The sequence below is a fragment of the Chironomus tepperi genome, unplaced genomic scaffold, assembly GCF_022539635.2.
Source record: "Chironomus tepperi strain 1889 unplaced genomic scaffold, CSIRO-AGI_Ctep_v1 contig_58, whole genome shotgun sequence".
Taxonomy (NCBI): Eukaryota; Metazoa; Arthropoda; class Insecta; order Diptera; family Chironomidae; genus Chironomus; species Chironomus tepperi.
Genome location: NW_027226180.1, coordinates 265,647 through 287,861, shown reverse-complemented (window position 1 = coordinate 287,861; position 22,215 = coordinate 265,647). Strand labels below are relative to the sequence as shown.

The 22,215-nt window shown below is 35.7% G+C and overlaps 4 protein-coding genes across 5 annotated transcripts in view; all 4 read right to left on the bottom strand.

Moving 5' to 3' along the window:
• Positions 1-892: 892 nt before the first annotated feature.
• Positions 893-2,199, bottom strand: LOC139100190 (integumentary mucin A.1-like). The gene is made up of 2 exons (XM_070652796.1): positions 2,058-2,199; positions 893-1,994 (listed from the first exon to the last, which is right to left on the bottom strand). The coding sequence occupies exons 1-2, from the start codon at positions 2,160-2,162 to the stop codon at positions 999-1,001; spliced, it is 1,101 nt and encodes a 366-aa protein (XP_070508897.1). The 5' UTR covers positions 2,163-2,199; the 3' UTR covers positions 893-998.
• Positions 2,200-4,966: 2,767 nt separating this feature from the next.
• On the bottom strand, positions 4,967-6,799 carry LOC139100036 (uncharacterized). Its single transcript, XM_070652617.1, has 3 exons — positions 6,640-6,799; positions 5,527-5,837; positions 4,967-5,432 (listed from the first exon to the last, which is right to left on the bottom strand). The coding sequence occupies exons 1-3, from the start codon at positions 6,647-6,649 to the stop codon at positions 5,025-5,027; spliced, it is 729 nt and encodes a 242-aa protein (XP_070508718.1). The 5' UTR covers positions 6,650-6,799; the 3' UTR covers positions 4,967-5,024.
• Positions 6,800-8,398: 1,599 nt separating this feature from the next.
• Positions 8,399-10,287, bottom strand: LOC139100035 (platelet endothelial aggregation receptor 1-like). Its single transcript, XM_070652616.1, has 3 exons — positions 10,127-10,287; positions 9,246-9,419; positions 8,399-9,101 (listed from the first exon to the last, which is right to left on the bottom strand). Exons 1-3 carry the CDS (start codon positions 10,202-10,204, stop codon positions 8,499-8,501), a joined length of 855 nt encoding a protein of 284 aa, XP_070508717.1. The 5' UTR covers positions 10,205-10,287; the 3' UTR covers positions 8,399-8,498.
• Positions 10,288-11,272: 985 nt separating this feature from the next.
• LOC139100226 (G-protein coupled receptor dmsr-1-like) overlaps positions 11,273-22,215 on the bottom strand; it is a 30,126-nt gene continuing 19,183 nt past the window's right edge. For both annotated transcript variants that reach the window (XM_070652833.1, XM_070652835.1), the window contains exons 3-5: positions 17,740-17,927; positions 12,969-13,861; positions 11,273-12,385 (exon numbers count right to left, since the gene is read on the bottom strand). In XM_070652833.1, the coding sequence (XP_070508934.1) occupies positions 12,159-12,385; positions 12,969-13,861; positions 17,740-17,813 (1,194 nt within the window). In that variant the 5' untranslated portion in view covers positions 17,814-17,927 and the 3' untranslated portion in view covers positions 11,273-12,158. The remainder of the gene's footprint in view (positions 12,386-12,968; positions 13,862-17,739; positions 17,928-22,215) is intronic.

Below are 22,215 nucleotides of genomic sequence, written 5' to 3'. Positions count from 1 at the left end.
ATACACCCGAAGTCACAAAGACCCAAGAAGATCAAGTCTTGCAATAATGGCTCTTTATGACCTCTAAATTGAAGTGCCTTAAATTTTAATTAACACACATTTTATTCCATATTTTTGTGAAAAATAATTGTTTACGCCTTAATTTCTTTATCAGAAGCCTGTAGTTAATTCAAATGATCATAAAATGGAATTTATCAAAGGCTATTTTTAAAATTATTTTGTCTAAAGCCTTGTAGAGTAGTCTAAATGATGATTTTTGATTCGTCAAAACTCCTGATTTCTTTCATATCAATGATTTTATAAGAATAGACAAAATATAATGGATAAATGATTACACACTGATTTAATGATCATGTCTTTGAGACTCTCACTTACTTACGTCCTTGGCGAAGGTGCACAGAGGCGCATTACCAAATTTAGAGTTCATCGAAAGCTTGATGTGTCTTTAGATAACTTTTGATAACTTTTTAATTTCCAGCTCTTTTGCAATGTTTAAGACTCAGGAATGGAAATATACTATTTGCTATAGATATTAATGTAGTCACTTAAGAAGATTAGATCTCATTTAAAACTAAAAATTGAAGTGTGTTGCTTATCCATCATTAAGATATCATCAGCTCTAATCCACTGTACTTAGCAAGCTGAAATCAACACTATTTGTAAGAAAACAGAAACAGGAACAACACAAATTGTCTAATTTGATCAGAATTCTGGTGGTTCATTTTTCTGGTTCAACCCTGCGTGAATCTGACTTGGCATATGATTGAATAGAGTGACGCCAAGTTGGATCCGAACATTGAGAGGTCATGAATCACAACTGATCTGTACGAGTAGTAAAGTGAAAGTCACCAAATCAGAGTCACGCCCGTCTGGAGCTGGATTTTTGATTAATTAACCAACTTGTTCTTTATTGACAAATTTCTTAATTTATTTCATTAATTATAGACAATCATAAACATTCATTTATTCAAGTCGATACTGTTTACTGGCATTAGAATTCAACGATAATAATTATTTGATCTTGAACAAGTTAATTCAGGATTACATGTACATGAATTACCATTGCACCTATTTACACATCGTTCTGGGCATTCACAAACATTTGGACATTGTTCTGGAGACATTGGACAAAAGGTCTGATCGATGCAGTTGCATTGATCCAGTTCATTACATGTACAGGAAGTGCCATCACATACACAATTACTTCGACAGCCACATCTTTGTATGCACATTGATTCAACAAATGGACACTGAATATTTCTGTTACAACTACAGGTAGTTCCAACACATGTAACCTGCTCACCACATTGACAACCATAAGTTGCAAAATTAGCAGGGTTACAAACTGGACTGCATTGATCTCCAGGAACAGTTGGAGCAGAAGGAATAGAAACTGTCGTTGATATAGTTCCTACAGTTGGTACAGAAGGTGGTGTAGGAGGTGGTGTAGGAGGTAGTGTAGGAGGTATTGTAGGAGGTGCAGTCGGTATTGGATAGGTTGGTCCAATTGTTGGTGGAGTTGTAGTTGGTGTAAGTGTAGTTGGTGTAGTTGTGGTTGGTGTTGTTGTTATTGTTGTAGTCGGCGGAGCTACAGTTGGCGGTGGAACAGTAAAAGTTATCGGTGGAACAGCTGTTGTTGGTGGTTGTCCAGACACAGTTGGTATGGAGTATGTTACCGAAACAGTCGGTATATTTGGTGCACTTGTTGTTGTTGTTGTTGTTGTTGTTGTTGACGATTCCATTGGAACTGTTGGATATGAAACAGATGGCCGAGGTGTTGTTGTTGTAGTCGTTGTAGTCGTTGTGGTTGGTGATGGACCACCGCCACAATCAGTTATGTCACAAACACTTGAATCACTCACACATAAGGAACTGCATCGATTAAAGTATGGCTCTGCTGTTCTGCATGCTAATGACAGTCCCATGCCACTGTCACAAAGTATGAAGCGTCTACAGTCAGTTACGTTCGGAAATTTTGTGCCATCTACTGCACCCTGGGGATTATTTTGTGAATTTTATGTGATTTTTATGCTGTTTAAAAATTGGAAGTGACTTACTCTGCAGATTGTATTTGCGTCTGAGAATCCATCATGCACATGGAGTATATTTAATCCATAGACACTATAAATTAATAATATCGAAAATATCAAGTACTTCATCATTGTGGCTCTTCTGTTGACTATAAACTGTCGAGGTGTTGTACATGCACACAGCTCTTAAATAACTTCCTTATCATGCCTCACTTTGACCAACTTCTAAAGTCAGTTTTTTGCCTGTTAAGCTTTTAAAAATTAAATTACTGCTAAAAGATTGTGGACATGGATTTGTGTTTATGTTGCGGGACACTTTAACTAAAATTGGAAAATTTTGACAATTTTTGAGACTTGAGACTTAAATTTGTGATTTGCTACTCAAACAAGTTGCCCACAACTGATTTATGCTGAGGACACTTACTTCGCTGGCCGTACAGATCAAGTGTGATTTGGGAGGCCATGCCATCAATCGCTGATGACACAAAGAAGTATATTTGTGGACATTTAGCTTATTAGCAGATGAGGGAGGTCATGGATCACAGCTAATTTATACGGCCATCGAATTAAGTAAGTATGTAGCTTATTGGCAGCTTAGAATGCATTTTATAGTAAGTAAATAATATTCTTTATTTACCATAAAGGTATTTTGATTTACAAATGAAATTATACAATTGAATTTTGGTACACAGTATTTTATTCAGTTAGACATCTATTAACATCAAGTGTGCATCTCAATATATCCCAAATTAACAATTTATAAGGCACTAATCCACCCAGATGTGCTGTATAGCTTAGAATCATGAAATATGACTGTTACAGACGAAAATGTACATGCTGACATTTTAAGATGAAACAAAGTGAAAAGGCATGTTGTTAGAAGACCTTTAGAAGCTGTAAATATTGGAAGTAATGGACTCACTACTACTTATTGGAACCATACTCCGAATTGAGGCCTCAATTGATAGGATGCAGAAGCTTCATTCCAAAATGTCTTCAAGATTGACTTTGTAGATGGTAAAAGAGCTCGAGGACGATCTAAGAAGTCTTGCAAGGAAGCTGTTGATAGAGACTTATTGCAGTTGGCATTAGAAATTTGGAGATGGAAGGCAACGAAAGAGTTAGCTTTAGGCGCCATCCAACCATCCATATTCTTTGTAGATGCAGGTCGTTAAGTGTTTGATTGTTTGATTGTTAAGATTTTTGAGGATAGACGCAAACAGCACTATTTGGCCATCGTTGGCTTTATTAAGAACATGGTTCAGAATTGATCGTTATGGCCAGCAGAGTCCAATTAATGAGAAGAGGAGTATAGTGTGACACATCACATGCACAACTCCCCCTCAGCACTCCACGAAATTTCAATCGAAATTTCTAAGTCCTTTTATCATTAAAATTAATGCACTTTAAATGCAAACTGGAATTATTTAGGTCGTATTCCACGATTAATTTATATTTTGCTATCGCCGCCAAAATTTCAATGCCAATAGGTATTATCGTAAAAAAAACATTGAGTCAATTGCCAAGAGCAGGAGTATTTTTGGTTGTACATTTGTACTATTTAGTATTGATAAGAGCAATGTCTACGTGCATTTTTCAGGTATGTTTATGTCATATTGTTTAATGACATGGGTGGATGGACAGATGGAAGGAAGTAGGTGGTAGATTGGGTATGAGGATGTTGTGAGCAGGGTTGTTAAAAGCAGAATCTGGTGTGTTTTGAAAATATGTCACAGGTAAAAATGTGTGGATATGTGTGGAAAATGTGTGAATATCCACATATATCCACACATTTCCACACATATCCACACATTTTTCCCTGTCACACATGAAATATGTGACATATGTGTACACATTCTGTAAAACAGAATATGTTGTAACAACCCTGGTTGTGAGGTTTGATAGGATGCTTAAAAGCTGATTTAGGATGACTGTAAAGGCTATAGAGGCATCTTTACTTTGAGGTCCTGCCTACAAGTCGTCATACTTTAATCTATTGGACGCTAAATGCCATTAAGGATAATTGTCTAGGCACTTCCTATCTCTAACAGTCAGTGGTCAATCCCAGAAAATTGAACAATTTCTCATAATTTTGCATATAATCCGATGAGGCAGAATCGCACTTGGAATTGGCAATTAACAAGCGTTAGCCAGCTATAGAACCAGCTTCAGGTGCCAACTGAGGGATGTCATGGAACACACTTGATCTGTACTGCCATCAAAGTAACTAAGTAGCTCTATAATCCATTCAGTGGACTGGTACATCCTATCAACAGTCATCATCCATGCTGTGGATCCATCATCTCACCATCCCCAATCCCAATTCTTCTGTTTCATCAGTTCCACATGGATTTTTATTGTTGATTTTGGATGGATTATAAATACACATGTATGTAATGCATGATAAGATAAAGTAAAGTCTGCAAAGAATTTTTTATATATTTCGTAATATTTCATTGAGTTTTTGCTTATCATTTCGAATTTTCAGGAACAAATTCCTATTGGTTTATGATAGTTCTGGTAATGTTCTAGTAATGTTCTGGAATGTCCAGGAAGGGGGAGGGATGGAGAGGACTGAGGAGATAGAGGGGATTGATGGAGCAGAGGGGATTGAAGGGACAGAGAAGACGAATGGGACGTATACAACGAATGGGACGAATTGGACCGAGGGAACGAATGAGATAGAGGGGACGGATAGGACGAAGGGAACGGAGGGGACGTAGGGTATGATTTTAACTACCCCTACCCACTTTTTGACCAAAAATCATCAATTTGCTTGGGTTTTTGATGAGAAAAATCCCAAAATCTGCTCAAAATTCCCTCTTGGTGTCGACCCATACCAAATACCCCCTCCCTAAATTCCCATTCTCAGCACAGCTTCTCCCTGCATCCCCAGCATCTGTAAAGCTCCCCACAAATCAATCAAAAATCCAATCTTAATTTGCACAAAATTTCGGGATCAATTTTATTCGTCATTTATTTATTCAGATTAATTCAGTTTAAATGTATAGCTCTCAAAAATCTATTAACTCCAGTAAGTGTCTGGACATTCTTAACTCGTTGAACTTCAGTAGCACGTGGACATGTGTTACCAGCATCAACAATACACTGTCCAGCTGCTTGATCAAAGAATAGACCCTCACCACATACAAATGTACCAGAAATTTGTCCATTTTCACATAAGATGAATGTATAGCATGTGCTGCCTGGGAAATTTCCATTAGCACCAGCTGGACATCCGGCTGGTTGTGTTTCGAATGGTGTGCATGGTGCTCGTGTGTCAAAATCACATGTTCCTGTGTTACGGTTGAAGACGAGTGGCTCGCGGCATGTGGCAGGTGGTGAACCGACTGAGCGACATGGACGGTGGTTGCGGCATGTTGGGTCTTCGGGATCGGCGATCTGAAATGGAGTTTTGGGTTAGTATACTCAAGATGACACCAGGTAGGCATGACTCTGGCTCAGATCAAGTCAGAGCATATCCACAACTACTCACCATAATCTCATCCTGACCAACTGGTGGGCACATGCTTAATGGAACTAAACATTCAGGGAAACTGTCAGTACAAACACCAGATGTTCCAGCTTCATTTGGTCTGAAGTGATTTGATCCTTGTGCACGACAATCGAGTTGATGAACGGATACCAATGTTGGTGGGGTTGTTTGTGTATTCCAGTTGCACCATAAGTAAGCATGACAACTGGATGGATCGTTTACCCATGTTCTGGTTCCATCAGTTCCACAAAGGTTTTGTTGCTGTTGTGTAAGGTGTGTTGAGATGAGGGTGATGGTGATGATTAAAAGTGCTGGGGAGATTGAGGGGGTAGATGGGGTAAATTGGGAAAATAGTGGAAAAAATGAAGAAAATTGGAAAAAAATAGGATTTTATTGATTTTTTAATAAAAATTTAATTTAATTTGAAATTTTAAAAAATTTAACGGTTTTTGAATTTCAAATTTTAAAAATTTAACGGTTTAAATTAAGTTTTGAGTTAATAATTTTAAAAATTGATGTTTGTAAAAATTTTAATTTTTGTTGAATTTTTAAAAATATTTTAAGCTTTTTAAAACTTCTTTAGACCTTTTAAAATTTTAAATTCTTTTAATATTTTTTAAAATTTTTAAATTTCAAATATCATTTAATTTTTCAATTTTATAATGGTTTTTTTTAAATTTGATAATTCAAAATTTACTGAATTCTTCAATTTTAAAATATTTTTCTAATTTTAAAACTTTTATTTTTTAATTTTTAAAAATTTTAAAAATTTTCAATATTTCTTCAAAATCATTAATATTTAATAAATTTTATTACTTAATAATTTATTAACTTTTTAAAATTATTTTGTTTATTTTAAAATATTTCACTTTATTTTTAATATTTTAAAATTGAAAACATAAACATTTACTTTATTATAATTTAATTTTAATTTTTTAAAAACTATTTTATTTTGATTTTGAGATTTAAATTTAATTCAATCAAAATTCAACTTTTTTAAATTTAAAAATATTTTTTTCCATTTTTTAACCTCAAAATTATTTTAAAAAATTCCAATTTTTAACAATTTTTCACTTTTTTCCACCTTCAAATTTTCACTATTTATAAACTTACATTTGTACATTTTTATTCCTTCTTTTTCTTTCTAAATTTCACCAAAAAAATTTAACTTTCGACACAGACAAAATAAAAAAAATTAAAATTCCAATCAAGTGCAGCTATGGACCGCAAATAACTGTTCTAAAATCAAACTGAAATTAAAAATGAATTTCGCACATTATATTCTGGCGAAAAAAACTTTATCTTAACGGGAATTTATTTTTGTTGTGGTACTTAACAAGCTTGATAAATTTATTATCAACATTTTCAATTATTTGATAATAATTTTTTTTTATATATATTTTTGCGCCAACCGTGACCTTCCGCCGTACATGGAAATGTCTAATCAATTTTACAAGGTTTGTTTTAGTTTCATTGAGAAATTCGGACCGGAAAAGACCGAAGACATCTCGACGACCCGAGGATCCGAAGTGACCCGAAGATCCGAAGACCCGAAGACCCGAGTAAGACCCGAGGAAGACACGAAGTCCCGAAGTGACCCGATTGGACCCGAAGTGACCCGAAGATCAACATCATCTCCTACAGATCCCAAACACATCTTCCACACAGTTAGTCATACCTTGATCAAAGTGAAATCCACCAGGACACCCAAATTTGCCAAGTTTCTCTCGATTATTGCTGAAATTAAATAAAATTCATGCCCTTAACCATCATTGGCTACTCGAAAATGTGATTACAACATTTTAATGGATTTCCGTAATTACGTATGTAATTTTTTTATTGAGTTTAAATCAATGATTGAACACATATGAATGAAATCAGATTAATAGAGCATGATTAATTTTAATGGAAAATCCGTTTGATGACAGCTCAAAATTGCATTTTTTGAGGACTTTTATACGCAATCAGGTGTGGAGTCAGGAATGCAATCATGAGGGGTGATTATGCTTTTTCGATGTCGGAACTGAAACCAGAAAATAACAGAAAAGTCCTGTCCAAGTAACGTCTCTTCCAGGTCACGTCCCTATTTGATAACGTCCCGCCTAGGTCACATGTCAGGTCTAGATCACATGACTCGTCCATGTCACATGTATCGTCCATGTCACGATGTCCCGTCCATGTCACATGTGTCTTCCATGTCCCATGTCTCTTCCATGTCCCATGTCTCTTCCATGTCCCATGTCTCTTCCATGTCCCATGTGTCTTCCATGTCCCATGTCTCTTCCATGTCCCATGTCTATTCCATGTCCCATGTGTCTTCCATGTCCCATGTGTCTTCCATGTCCCATGTCTCTTCCATGTCCCATGTCTATTCCATGTCCCATGTGTCTTCCATGTCCCATGTGTCTTCCAAGTCTCATTTCCCGTCCACGTTACATGTGTCTTCCATGTCCCATGTGTCTTCCAAGTCTCATTTCCCGTCCACGTTACATGTGTCTTCCATGTCACATATGTCTTCCATGTCACATATGTCTTCCATGTCACATGTGTCGTTCATTAAATGCATTTTTTGTGCGTCATTGCATTAGAATATAAGCGAGTGAACCCAAAGAGGACTGGAAGGGTTGAGGAGGTGCTGATCAAACCCCTCCGACCCTAAATCCACCCCTGATCGCCATTATAAATTGCAACCTTACACAAAAGAACATTTTAATACATTTTAAACAGTTTTTTTTTAATAAATTTTCTTTTGTGACTTCATGTTACTAGCTTAATTAAGGTGCACTCGTATGAGTAAATTAATCTCTTTGAAATTTTTAATTATAAAAATGTCGTTGTAAAAAAAGCCTGGAATTTAATTAAAAACTCATCATTCCATGTCCTAGTGATGTCAATCATTTCTGGGGTATTAACTATTTATTGTGGATTTACATGCTGTATTATTGGGTATTAAGACTTACAATTCTCAAAAATTAAGCAGCACATCCATTCTCCGGATCACAATAGCACACAAGTCCATTACATATGCAACGTGAAGCACATCCACATCGATCACCACACATTCCAGGTGCAAATGGACAACGCAACGGTGGCTCAATGCAGCCACATGTAGCATTACAGACACAACCATTTGGATCTGATGTACAGTCACAGTTCTTTTGACATCCACACTCATTAATACATTGACCATTAACATCCGCAAATGGACATTGGATATCCTTATTGCAGGTACAGACAAGACCAGCATCATCACATTCGCAACGTCTTGCACATCCACAGTCAGCATCTGCTTCACATTGTGCTCTTGTCATTGGACATTGCTTGTTGGCATCACAAACGCATTGCTTTGTTGACCAATTGCACGTCCATTTCTCAACACAGGCACAGTCAGCTGGTAGTGTGGATGCATCACATGCGGTTGGACACATTGTTGGTACAGTTGGTGGACGGAATGTTGTTGTAGCGTTTGGGACGACACCAACTGGGTCGGTTGGGTTTTCAGGTTCTGTTGGGGGGTCAGTTGGCGCGTCAGTTGGACCTTCTGTTTCGACTGTTGGGACTGTTGGTGGGGGAACCTTAAATAAGAAGAGATTTATGGGTAAATTTGGATGGAAAGGCTCAGGAGGTAGGAAGAGGGGTTGGATGGTGATTAACCCCAGCTCCCCCACCCTCTCTGCCTACCTACAAGAGCTTCCACTTCTTTAGTCAGATGTACTTACCCCAGGACACTCTCTAATGGCACAAACAGACATGTCATCAACACAAATATCATTGCATCTATCAAAATAAGGAGCGCTACTTCTGCATGACAGAGTTAGACTTAGATTGCTATCGCATAATATAAATTTGCTGCAGTCGCTGTTGATCGGGAGATGAGTGCCATTTGGTTGATTCTGGAAAAAAAAATTAGTAATATTTTATGCTGTATGGGTTTAAGAGGGACGTTCAGTTATTACGTAATAGGGTGATGGGGAAGGGGAATGGAGGGAGGGAAATGAAGGGTTGAAGAGTTTGAAGGAGGTTTGGAGAATTTGAAGGAATCAGTTGACATTTGGTTACGCTTCAAACAATGAGGAGGGACGGATGGGGCTGAAGGAAGAAGAAAGAGGACGGAACTGGGCGGAACTTGGCGGAACTGAGCGGAACTGGTCGGAACTGGGTGGAACTGAGCGGAACTGGTCGGAACGGCGTGGAACTGGATGGAAGAGGGCAGAACTGGACGGAAGAGGACGGAACTGGGCGGAACTTGGCGGAACTGAGCGGAACTGGATGGAACTAGACGAATGAGAACGGAATAGGACGAAACTGGACGGAACAGGGTGGAACTGGATGGAAGAGGACTGAACTGGATGAAAGAGGGCGGAACTGGACGGAACAGGGCGGAACTGGATGGAACAGGACGGAACAGAGCGGAACTGGTCGGAACAGGCCGGAACTGGACAAATGCATGGAGGATACTGGAGGACGGATGAGGCCGGATGAGGCCGGAACAAGACGAAACTGCTCGGAACAAGGCGGAACTGGTCGGAAAAGGACTGTCAAATTGTCACGTTACGCAATAAATGAACGGTTCCTTTTAAGCATTGCCCAAAGCACTTACCAAACAAGGTGAATCTGAAGCTGAACTTAATCCATTAAAAAGGCTCACAATGAGCAAAAAAAGTACAAATTTCTTCATATTGGAATCAAATTTTGTGCTCAATTTCCAGTAGTCAATTACACGATTAACAATTAAAATAAAGACTCAAGCTGTCTTTCCTTTGTGACAGCTACTTATAATGAATTGTTATCAATAAAAGAGATATCAGATTATCTTAATAGCCGTGCTTGCTAAACTTCCTATTTTTGATGACAATTCAAGTAAATTTTGCTTAATTATTGACACAAAGCTGCTCTAAGGGGACATCCAACACATCAATACATTGAATGTTTATTAGGTCTTTCTACAATAAAACGTTAATTAAGTTTTAACCATATTTTATAAATCTTATCATGTTGTAAAATGTTTGTTGGCACTCCGGATGAGTCAATGCTTATCATAGCAAATTTTTGAGGGTAATAAATACGCAATTGACAATTTTGTTTTGTTTATTCTATTGTGACGCAGGGTTGGATTCCATAATGGACTTCCAAAATAGATTTGATGACTCAATTTGGATCGATTAACCGACTTGTGCCACTCGGGTTTGCTACAGCATTAAATCTTTATTCTAAAATCTGGAATTTAATTATCAAAATTAAAACAATCTGAAAAAATTCTGGAATTTTAAAATATCAAAGAATAATTTTTTAATTTCTAATAAAATTAAACGATAATGTTTAAAATTTTGCTAAAGCATTTAGTTTTTATTTCCATTTTCTTTTCACAAAAATAGATTTTTTCTTTAAATATTTTTAGGAGCTAATTTAAATTAATTAACCAAATTAAACGCAGAATAAACGTTTTAAACAAATTTCAAGGATTTCTTTTTTTCGATAATTTTGTATATAAATTGAGAATTTAGTTTTATTATAAAAATTAAAAAAAATGAAATGAAAATTTGCCTATAAAATTTGAATAAAATATATTTCAAGGATATATTTTGAAAAATTTAAATATGGTTTATTTTTGGAATTTTAATTCAATTATTGAAAATGTTGTGAAAATTATAAAATTTTAAAATTTATAAAAATGGAAAAAAATTCATTTTAAAGCGATTATTTTAAATTTTTTTAAATTTCTATTAATCATAAAATTAAAAATCAATTTTACAATTTTTCAAATTTTTTTTATTATTTTAAGATATGAATTACAGTTTTTTATATCAGATATTGAATAATAAATTTATTTTAAAAAATATAAATGTCTCAAGGCTACAATTTTTATTTAGTGTCATGCATTTTACATCTTTTTAAATAATCTTTCTTTATTCATCAAAAGTCAATTTTGAAATTACAAAGAAAGAGCATTTTTTGGGGCTCATTATAATTGACTTGCATGACTGGTTTTTTAAGTATTTATCAAAATTTATAATTTTTATTTTTATTAAATATATTGTATTTTGGGTCCATTAATCAAAATATATCAAAAACTATTATAAATTTCTCTTTTAAATATAATATCTTAATTTTTACATTTTTTCAAATTTATTTTAATTTTTTTAATATTTTTTAAAAATTTTTATATTTTTTTAATTAAATAAAAAAATTAATTTTTTTAAATTTATTTAAAAATTTAAATATTTTAAAATTTAAATATTTTAAAATTATTTAAAAATTTTCAATTTGTTTTTTGAAATTTATTTAAAATTTTTATTTAATTTTTAATTTATTTTTTAATTTTTTTAAAAAATTTTAAACTTTCTTAATTCATATTTTAAGCTACAAAACTAAATTGTTGTCAATTTGAATACATTTTTGTCATATTTTGTCATACAATTGAATTTAATTTTTTTCAACTTTTTTTCCTACATTTTACTTCATTTTTATATACATTTACATTTTAAAACAATCAACATTGTTAACTCCAAATTCACAAAAAAACATTTAAAATTTCTACAATTCAATTTTTAATATTTACACAATTTTTGAATCCAAAGACCCCCCAAAATGTCACCCCCACCTTAAAACCCCATTCGATGTATCACGCTTAACTATAGCTGCGTCATCTGTGTCTCATGCATTGTGTCAATTTGTCGTCCATTGCTGTCCATCTCCACAAAACCTTGACTGCTGCCATTACCAAATCGTTTTGTGATTTTACGCAACCATCGAGGTAGGAAGATTAATGCGAATGTTTCACGAAATTGTCTCGACATCGAGCAATAGAGGATGAAGTTGATTGAGGAATTGAGGAGGGCCAGGAAGTCCATTAGGTCACCTTAAAGTAGGAATTTGATGGAATGAGTATTGAAGAAATTAAAAAAAAATTGGCAAGTCAAGTTGAAGGGGTACGCAGGTTTCTGTACAAGTCAAGTTGAGGGGTTCGAAGGTAATTGTGCAAATCAAGTTGGACATGTTCCTAATTTTACTCAAGTTGAGGGGTACGCTAGTCATTTTGGTTCCTAATTTCAGTCAAGTTGAGTCCTAATCTCAGTCAAGTTGAAGGGGTACACAGGTTATTGTGCAAGTCAAGTTGAAGGGATTCGCAGGTAATTGTGCAAGTTAAGTTGAAGGAGTACACAGGTTATTGTGCAAGTTAAGTTGAAGGGGTACACAGGTTATTGTGTAAGTCAAGTTGAGGGGTACACAGGTTATTGTTCAAGTCAAGTTGAAGGGGTACACAGGTTATTGTGCAAGTCAAGTTGAGTGAGTACACAGCTTATTGTTCAAGTCAAGTTGAGTGGGGACACAGGTTATTGTGCAAGTCAAGTTGAGTCGGTACGCAGGTCATTTGGTTCTTAATTCCAGTCAAGTTGAGGGGTTACACAGGTCAACTTGAGGGGTACGCAGCATTTACTCACCCAATTTCTGATAGCAATAAAGATAAAAATCATGATGAAGCACAGCCGACAACAGTCCAGCCACACCCTGTGGGAATTCCGTTATCAAGAATAACAACAGTACAGCAATCAACATTCTTGTCGTGCGGTCAGCTTGCTTCTTCTTCGTCAACAGCTTCTCCGACATTTGATGATTTCCAATCAGTTTTTCCTTCCTTTTTTTGGCCTCATAAAGTGCCCGAATGAGTTGAAGTGAAAAATAAGTCAACAATATGCACGGCAGTAACTTAATAATGACTGAATAGACCCACAGGAATGCCTTATCATGCTGCACATAGAATTTTGATGTATGGACATAATACTTGGTGACTTTACGTATTTCCAATCCAGTCTCATCATTAATCAGCAATACATCTGTGACATTTCCCTTAACTTCCGTGTTGTTATAGGCATAAACATACATATCACTGTTAAATACCCCCAGGGTCATGTAATAAGGCATACATATGATTGGACTTATCACGTATGATGCAGCTATTGCCCACATTGTACGTTTCATAATAAAATTCTTACGATTTGGATGACAGACGGACACATAACGCCATAGGGCTAATATTATTGTCAAAAATATCGATACAGTATGTGCTGTCTGACTGAGCATCGCATGTGTATAGACATAGTGCGCATATGTGTATGTCAGTCTATCCAATCGTGTATTTAAATTAAATGCATAATCAAAGGCATATGGGACATAGACGAGCATCACAAGAAAGTCTGATACAGCAAGTGCTGCTAAAATATAATTTATGTGTGTCCGCAGTTCCTTTCGGGTTAGAACAATGAAATTTAAGATGTTTGTGATACATCCGAATATGCAAATGCACAGACTTAGTTTGAAGTGGATTCGATTGAAGCTGTGGATGAGAAAAATGGAAGGGATTAATTGAAAATTTTGTCTTTTTATGATTGGGTAAATTGGGGTTTAATTTATTTAAATTTTATGGATTTTGTTGCTGAATAATTAAGGAGGATTGATGACTTGGGTATGGTTCAAGATTGGATGGTTATAGATGTGGGTGGGATCAATGTAATGATGAACTGTTGGTGGGATGTTGTGTGATTTTTAGGGAAATATTTTAGGGTTATTCTTTAATTAAGTAACGCCAAGGCTTAATACGACTGCTTGACAACCTTCTCACCCACCCCTCCAGTCCACCCTAGTCCCTCTCCTACCCTTCACCCTAATTTACTACATTTTGGAACAAATTGATCAAAATCATGCCCGAAATGATCAAAAATACCACATAACTAGTTAGTCAATGTCCAGTTCCAACCCACTTATTTGCCTCCCTGGAGCTAATCCCTAACTAATTAGGTAATTCTTCATTTGGTTCTACATCTATATTCGTCTATAGATGGCATCTTGGTATATAAATATATCATCAAGATGTCCAAACAGAGTTGCAAAACAGGCACCTGTGACAGACAAAACTGTACAAATTCCCGGTAATTTGGGTGGATTTGTAAGAAAAACTATACAAATTATGAAGAATTTGTACGGTTTTTGCCTGTCACAAGTGCCTGTTTTGCAACTCTGTTTCCAATGAATCTAATATTTCAGCATTTCCATTGAATACTCTGAATACAATTGACATTTCTCTCAATTTTTCACATAATTTCACATGTTTTTGTCTATTTTAATCCATAAAAGATTCAAATAAAATGTAATGCATAAATTCATCGAAAGTCAGAAATAGACAAATGGATTGAAAATAAATCTGGTATTAAAATATTAATATTTCATATCAGTTTTCAAAGAACGACGACACCCACACCTGATCGGATTTCAAAGTTTATTCAAAGAAAAAGAACGGAATTTATTGCATTTAGAATGACTGTCAATGGAGACGATGAAGTTTTTTATAGAGAACTTTTAAGTTTATAGCAAAGTTAATGGAACTGGAATTTGAGGAGATCAGGGATGGGCAAACTGTGTGATGAGGGACATAGTGTGTCAAGTAAATGATGAAGAACTGAGCTAAGCTGTGGTACACAAAAGGTTGACCATCATTGTATGATTGTTTCTTAAGAATGCCAAGGCTTGAACGAGGGTCTTATTTAAAAAGGACGAAGGGTGGATATGGATGGCCGGATGCAGTATCTTCACCCCCATTTTGGACACAATAGCTTGATTTACTATGGTTTTCTAGCTGCCGTTCTAAGCTTTCTGTATAAGCTATGACTATTTTAACCAGAATTTGAGTCTGACTTCCAATCAAGGCACTTATATGGATTTTTGGTCAGCAAAGACTCTTGTCAGTCCTCCCTGTCTCAAACCTTCCCCTCATATCCACCTCCATCAACCATCATTCATGTCTATTCCATGCCTCCCTTAAGATGACATTCCATGACATAAAATATGCATTTAATAATTAAAAATAATTGCACGTCCCCAACAACCATACTTTATGCATCTCATGATAAAAGTAATTAATATTAACAGAATTAATGCTTTACAGCTCAGCATGAGAAAGGCTACAAAAAATTTTCATTTTTAATTAATGACTTTTATTAGCATAAAAACGTTTTTAATTTGTTGCTGGAATGTTGTAACAGGTGGGAATATTATATTGGGAATAGGACGGAGACCGGGATATGGATTTAGACCGGCACATAAATCGGAACCGAGACAGAAATCGAGACAGAAATTGAGACCGGAACCGAGAATGTGACTGAGATGGTGACATTTTTGGTTGGTGTTGGAACCAGGTCGAGTTGACAAAGTATTGTGTTAGCAACAGTCTTGCGTGACCCTAACATGATGTCCGCAATAGGGCGACATGCATTTATAACAAATTTGACACTAAGTCAGAGATTGATACCGAGACATGGAACGAGACTGAGATAGGGAACGAGAATAGGATTGAGAATGGGACTGAGTCCGGAACAGGCATTTACACCGGGATCTCGGTGGTTAATCGATCAAAAATCAGCTTTAGGCTGATGAGACTCTGAATTGGCTCTAAATTTGGATTACATTTGGTTCAAGACCAGCGTGGCTCTGACATGAGTTGGCTAACCAACTTGTGCTTTCCGTAGAATTTTCCCAGATTTTACAATTCAAACAATAGTTCCAAATAGGACAACTTCATAATTAATCTCATGTAATTCCACAACAATGCAGCATTTTCACCAATTCTATTCATTTCAATTTCCCGGTAAGTCAACAGTCACCCTAAGGACATCCACTAAACAACAAATCTAATTTATATGCACAAAAATTCAACAACGCAATATAAAAAATAGGAATAACAATAAAATAATAGAAAATGATGAAAGCTCACGCTATTCACTACAAAGTTATTCAACTATAATGCTGATGGAAAACTAGGAAAAATTCTTTAGAAAATTTTCTTCATTGTTTTATGTAAAAATGTGGAATATTTTATGAATTTAGATATGTGCAGCACAGGGGTGTATCCACAATATTTTACTAGGGGGTATCAACCGTTTTTTTTTGAAATTTTTTTTAAAAAAACTGTCAAAAATTTTAAATTTAAAAAATACGTTACAAAATTCCAAATTTTGTAGGGGAGGCTCGTGACCCCCATTGGTCCCCCTCTGACTACACCCCTTGTGCTGTGCAATAAATTTACTGAATTTTCCTTTTTTTTGGCTTTTTTGGCTTCTTTTTACCTTCCATTCATATCCATAGATTCTTCATTGTTTTCCCTCATTCACATATGAGATTTATTGTTCTTATTTAATAAAGAAGTAATTTTATGCAAAAAATAACAGAGAAAAAGAGATTTATTCTGCAGTAAAATGAGAGAGAGAGTCTAGCTCATCAACATGAGTTAATTAACATTTTAATGGAGTTTTTTTATATTTTAATTATGAAATTTAATTAATTGGGGTTTCTTACAGAACTTAAAGGGAGGTTGAATTGGGTTGAATGGTTCTTAGGGATTTTGTAGGGGTTGAATTTGAATTTTACAAAATTAGGAGCAATTTGGAGTAACAAATGGGAAAAGGGAGGGCTATTGGTGACAAAGAGTATGCTAGAGGTGGTTTCAGTGACAATAGGGAAGAAAGGGGTCATTTTATTCAAAATTTCAATGAATTTTTTAATTTTTTGATATTTTTCTACTCAAAGATCTTAAGAAAATTGAAGATTACTTTTTTTCTATCAAAAGAGGGATTAAGACAGTGATGGGCAACCCGTGAGCTGCGGCACGCTAATGTGGAATGCTACAAACTGCATGCCGTGTTCGAATTTGATCATTAGTTACCTCCAAGGTGTACTGTGACACAAAAAAGATTGTTTACTACTGAGCTATGCGGTTTTACTGACCTATGAGTGTTGGGGGTAGGAAGAGGTAGGTAGGGATAAGTAAAGAGAGTCGTCCTGAACCTCAAAATACAACCTAAATTTGTACAACCTTTGTTTTTTGGAGCCTTCAACAGAGTCAAATGGAAAGCCTTTTATAGTTACACTCAGGCTCCTTTCTTGAGGATGATTTCAGGAAGAGGGGGTGGGGGAGGGGCGGATTAGTTGCAAATGGTGGAAACATTCATCGAATACATAGCCCCATTTAGTTCCAATGTACAATTTGTAACAAAATCAAAAAAATTAACCAAAATATGGATTCTGTAACAAAATTTTGACCCTCACTACCCAAACATGGGCATTGAAGAAACTCTAACCCCTCTAACCCTATCCTACTTCTCTCACTTAGCAACTGCAACCTCAAACCAAATCATAAGCAGAGTTGTCTGTCTTAATACTCACAATGTATGAAAATCATCAAGTTCATTCTGACAAAATGGAAACTCAATTGTATTATTCATCATGGATTCATCCATTGTTGTTGCTGATTACGTTGTTGCATCAAAAGTTTTACTCACAAAAAGCAAACTTTTTTGTACTTTTGTCTTATCTCTTCTTTCCTGTTCCTTATCAAAGATGGGATTTTTTATCTGAAATGAAAAAAAAGTTTTTTTTTTAAGAAAATTTTTAAAGAACAAATGAAAAAAATTAGCAATTTTTTAAGGTTTTTTGCAGCAATTCTTTGTAATTCCGACAACTTTCAAGGTTAAGGAGAAGAAAATTTGATATTTTCAAGGTTTTTGGATGTTGAATTTCTGAAAATTTCTGAGAAGAATGTCTGAAAATTATGAAATTGTTATTTGAGAGCTTTATGCTTGAGTTTTTATGTTTGCAGATGACTTATTCTGTTACAAAATTATGCAAAATGATTCCTACGAAATTAACAAGCAAGTTTGTAAGCAGTTTTTGGTTATATGAACTTCCAGGTGTAACAGGGATGACACTTATTGGTTTTTTGATGGGTATTTGACTTGTGGATGATCCAGAATAGCACAAATTGGTCAAAATGTCCGAAATCTGGCACCAAGCAGGCGAGACATTGGCATCAAGTCAGTTCAACCGAATCCGGTACCAAATTAAGACCACGCCGACCTGGAGCCTCATATTCTTTCTAATAAGGGTTATCGTTATTTGATCAATATGTACTGACTCCCTATGATCGATCCCATACAATTCTACCTCAAAATTCAACATCCTACTCCAACTACAAGCCATCCCCATCCCTCCCCATCTCTCCTTATCTCTCCCCATCTCTCCTCATCTCTCCCCATCCCTCCCCCAAAACTCCCATTAACCACAAAACCTTCCAACATCCTACAAAATTCAACACAATTCAAAACTTTTTTAAAAAAAAATCACTGAAACAATATTTTGAACAGAAAAAGCTCATCAGCAGTCAGCAAAAGTTGAACATGACACCACGTCTCTATCTGACTCTCTCTTATATTATCACAAAAACCATAAAAAAAAAAGTTGTTTGGGAAAAATAGAGTCGTTAAATGCAAAGAAGAAAATGAAAGCCACAGTAAAGTGGCAAACACGACAGCAGAACAGAAAAAAAAAGTCACAAACAAAAATGTGTGAAGAATTGGCACGGAAAAATGGTGAGAGGACGAAAAGGTACTTGACAGGTGTTGAAGTGTCGACAATTTTTTTGCAACAAATGGCTTTTTTTGTTGTTGGATGTTGAAGAAGTAGGAAAAAATGGAAATGATGGCGATAATGCCTATAAAGTTGTTTTTAAAGTCATTTTTTGGATTTGGTGACAGTTGTGGGATTGGAAGAAGATGTTGATGAATTTAGGGTTTGAAGGGATGCCATTCTATTGAAACCTGAAGAGCAATGACCGAAAAAGACCAAAGAAGACCGAGGAAGACCGAAGAAGACCGAAGAAGACCGAAGAAAACCGAATAAGACCGAAGAAGACCGAAGAAGACCGAAGAAGACCGAAGCAAACCGAAGAAGACCGAAGAAGACCGAAGAAGACCGAAGAAGACCGAAGAAGACCGAAGAAGACCGAGGAAGACCGAAGAAGACCGAAGAAGACCGAAGAAAACCGAATAAGACCGAAGAAGACCGAAGAAGACCGAAGAAGACCGAAGCAAACCGAAGAAGACCGAAGAAGACCGAAGAAGATCGAATATCAAATATTGAGGACAGAAGAATTCTTCATCATTTTCTCAATTTTAATCAAATTAGACCATCAAATCCAATTGACCTAAATCTATGAAAATTGCCAACAAACAAAAACTTCTTCCTACACAAAATTCTCATCCACGATCCACTCAAAACTTTATCAAACAATGACATTGACTGTGAAACCGCAGAATATTTTTTCCATTTTTTTGTTTTTGATATTCATCTCTCTTTTGGTGGTTTAACGATGCTCAAAGTATGAAATAACTCAGATGAAAATCATAATTTCTTTTTTGTTCCTTCACGAGTTTGTTCTTTTTGGTTTTGAATTTTTTTTTTTTTCTTTTGTCTTAATTTTTTGCGAGTTTTGCGGAACGTCAAAAGAAAAAAGAGAAGAGATTTTAGAGGTTTTTTTGCAGTGTGGTTATTTTTGAATTTCTACACGTGTTTAAAAGGGTTTGAATGTGGAGATGTAGGGTAGTAGGAAGGAGGAAAGAGGTCGGTGTTAGGGATTGACCTTAAGCACCCATCATTCCCTATTCTCACTCTTGATGAACGTCAAATATCCCTTATATCTCCTATTTTGACAATTCCATTCAATTTTTGGGTGTTTAATGAGAATTAACTTTTTGACTTCGCCAAAAAAAGATGCACCACCTGGGTGGTTCAGGTATGTCCCAAATTGTTCTCTCCCATACCCTCTATTTGGACAAATTTTGTCAATTTTCTAGTGATTTTCTAGATAAAATTACCCTTAAACCCTCTGAAAGTTGACCAACCTAACCAGCCCACCTAATCAACTCTGTACCCACTCCACAACCCTAAATACGCCTCTGGAGCTGTTTCTAAAATCAAAGAAGTAAAAACAAACAAAAATTGTGTCTTTAAAAACTCGTCAAAATAAAGCTTTTATTGATTTATTGCCCACGAACAGCAATGTAAACAGCCCAGCACAAATTTAAACAATTTTTTACTCCAATTTTTCAAGTTTTATTTACGGCAAAATAATTTTCTATTCTTTTTTACTTGAATGGACACAGAAAAAATTGGAAAAAAGCAAACACACAATTGAAAATGACGAAAATAAGCGGAAAAAAGGCAAACGTGACCGAATAGAAATTTAATAATAAAGACTAAAAAATTGTGTATTTTGCCAATGTTGATGTTTTAGCTTCCACGCACGAGTCATGTTTTTATTGAATTTTTTCTATATTACTTGTCGGGTTTATGGGATTTATGGGAGACATTTAAAGAGTTTTTTATGACTTTTGTTGTTTTTTCATGAATGATTTATTTATTTTTTTGACGATATTGAATAAATTGAGGTTGAAAAATTGATGAGATTTGACTTTTTTGGGGGCATATTTTATGCAATAGTTGGCAGTTTTTAGTAATGTTCAGTGAGGCTTGGGGGTTGTGAATTTTGGAAAACTAATGTGGGAAATGTTTGAAAATTGCGTCACAATAAATTTAGCAATTTAGATTCATCAACTTCAACATCAAGTCAGAGTCAACCCACCTAGTCCCGGATTTATGACCGATTACCCACCTTGTGTTGCTCACGACAACCATTACAACAATGACACGAACCAAATCACTCTTCAAAGGAATCTCATTTTCCTTCTATTTACATTCAACATTATTCCCGACTCCCACATTAACATTTACAATTCCTTTCATCTTTTTTACAATTCTTCGTATTCAAAGTCCCATTCAACAGGACGACAATAAAACTTATGTCAGATACATAAAAATATTATGTTCCTTAACAATACAGTACAAGGTAAGGCACAGAAAAGTAGATGAAAAATTGATAAATGTCAGGAATTTCTTTTACGAATACAAAGCGCCAATAACACGGATGAGCAATTCAAGTGTCATTAAAAGACAATAAGTACGATGAGAATTTGAGATTTATGACCTTGATGTGGATGTAGTAAAGAAGCACGTGCTGGTTTTTATCGCGGATTGTTGAAGTTTGTGCTTCATTTTTTGAGTTTATTGGAGGGTTTTGGTGCTGCAAAAATGTGGCAATATCAAACCTTGTGATCCTTAAACTGGTCAAGTCGAGCTCAGCAAGTCGAGCTGAGCAAGTCAAGCTGAGCAAGTCGAGCTAAGCAAGTCGAGCTGAGCAAGTCAAGCTGAGCAAGTCAAGCTGAGCAAGTCGAGCTGAGCAAGTCATGCTGGGCAAGTCGAGCTGAGCAAGTCGAGCTGAGCAAGTCGAGCTGAACAAGTCAAGCTGAGCAAGTCGAGCTGAGCAAGTCTAGCTGAGCAAGTCGAGCTGAGTAAAGCCGAGCTGAGCAAATTCAAGCTGAGCAAGTCGAGCTGAGCAAGTCGAGCTGAGCAAGTCGAGCTGAGCAAGTCGAGCTGAGCAAGTCGAGCTGAGCAAGTCGAGCTGAGCAAGTCGAGCTGAGCAAGTCGAGGTGAGCAAGTCGAGGTGAGCAAGTCAAGCTGAGCAAGTCAAGCTGAGCAAGTCGAGCTGAGCAAAGTCGAGCTGAGTAAAGCCGAGCTGAGCAAAGTCGAGGTGAGCAAGTCAAGCTGAGCAAGTCGAGCTGAGCAAGTCGAGCTGGGCAAGTCGAGCTGGACAAGCCTTTTTGAACAACAAACTTCAACTCAAACTAATCAAACTCAATCATTAATTTAAAAATTCCAATAAAGAAATTCCACCGCATAAAAATATTCAGTCCCTAATTTTCTACTTAACAATTTCTCATCCAGACCCACAAACTTTTGCTATAAAAT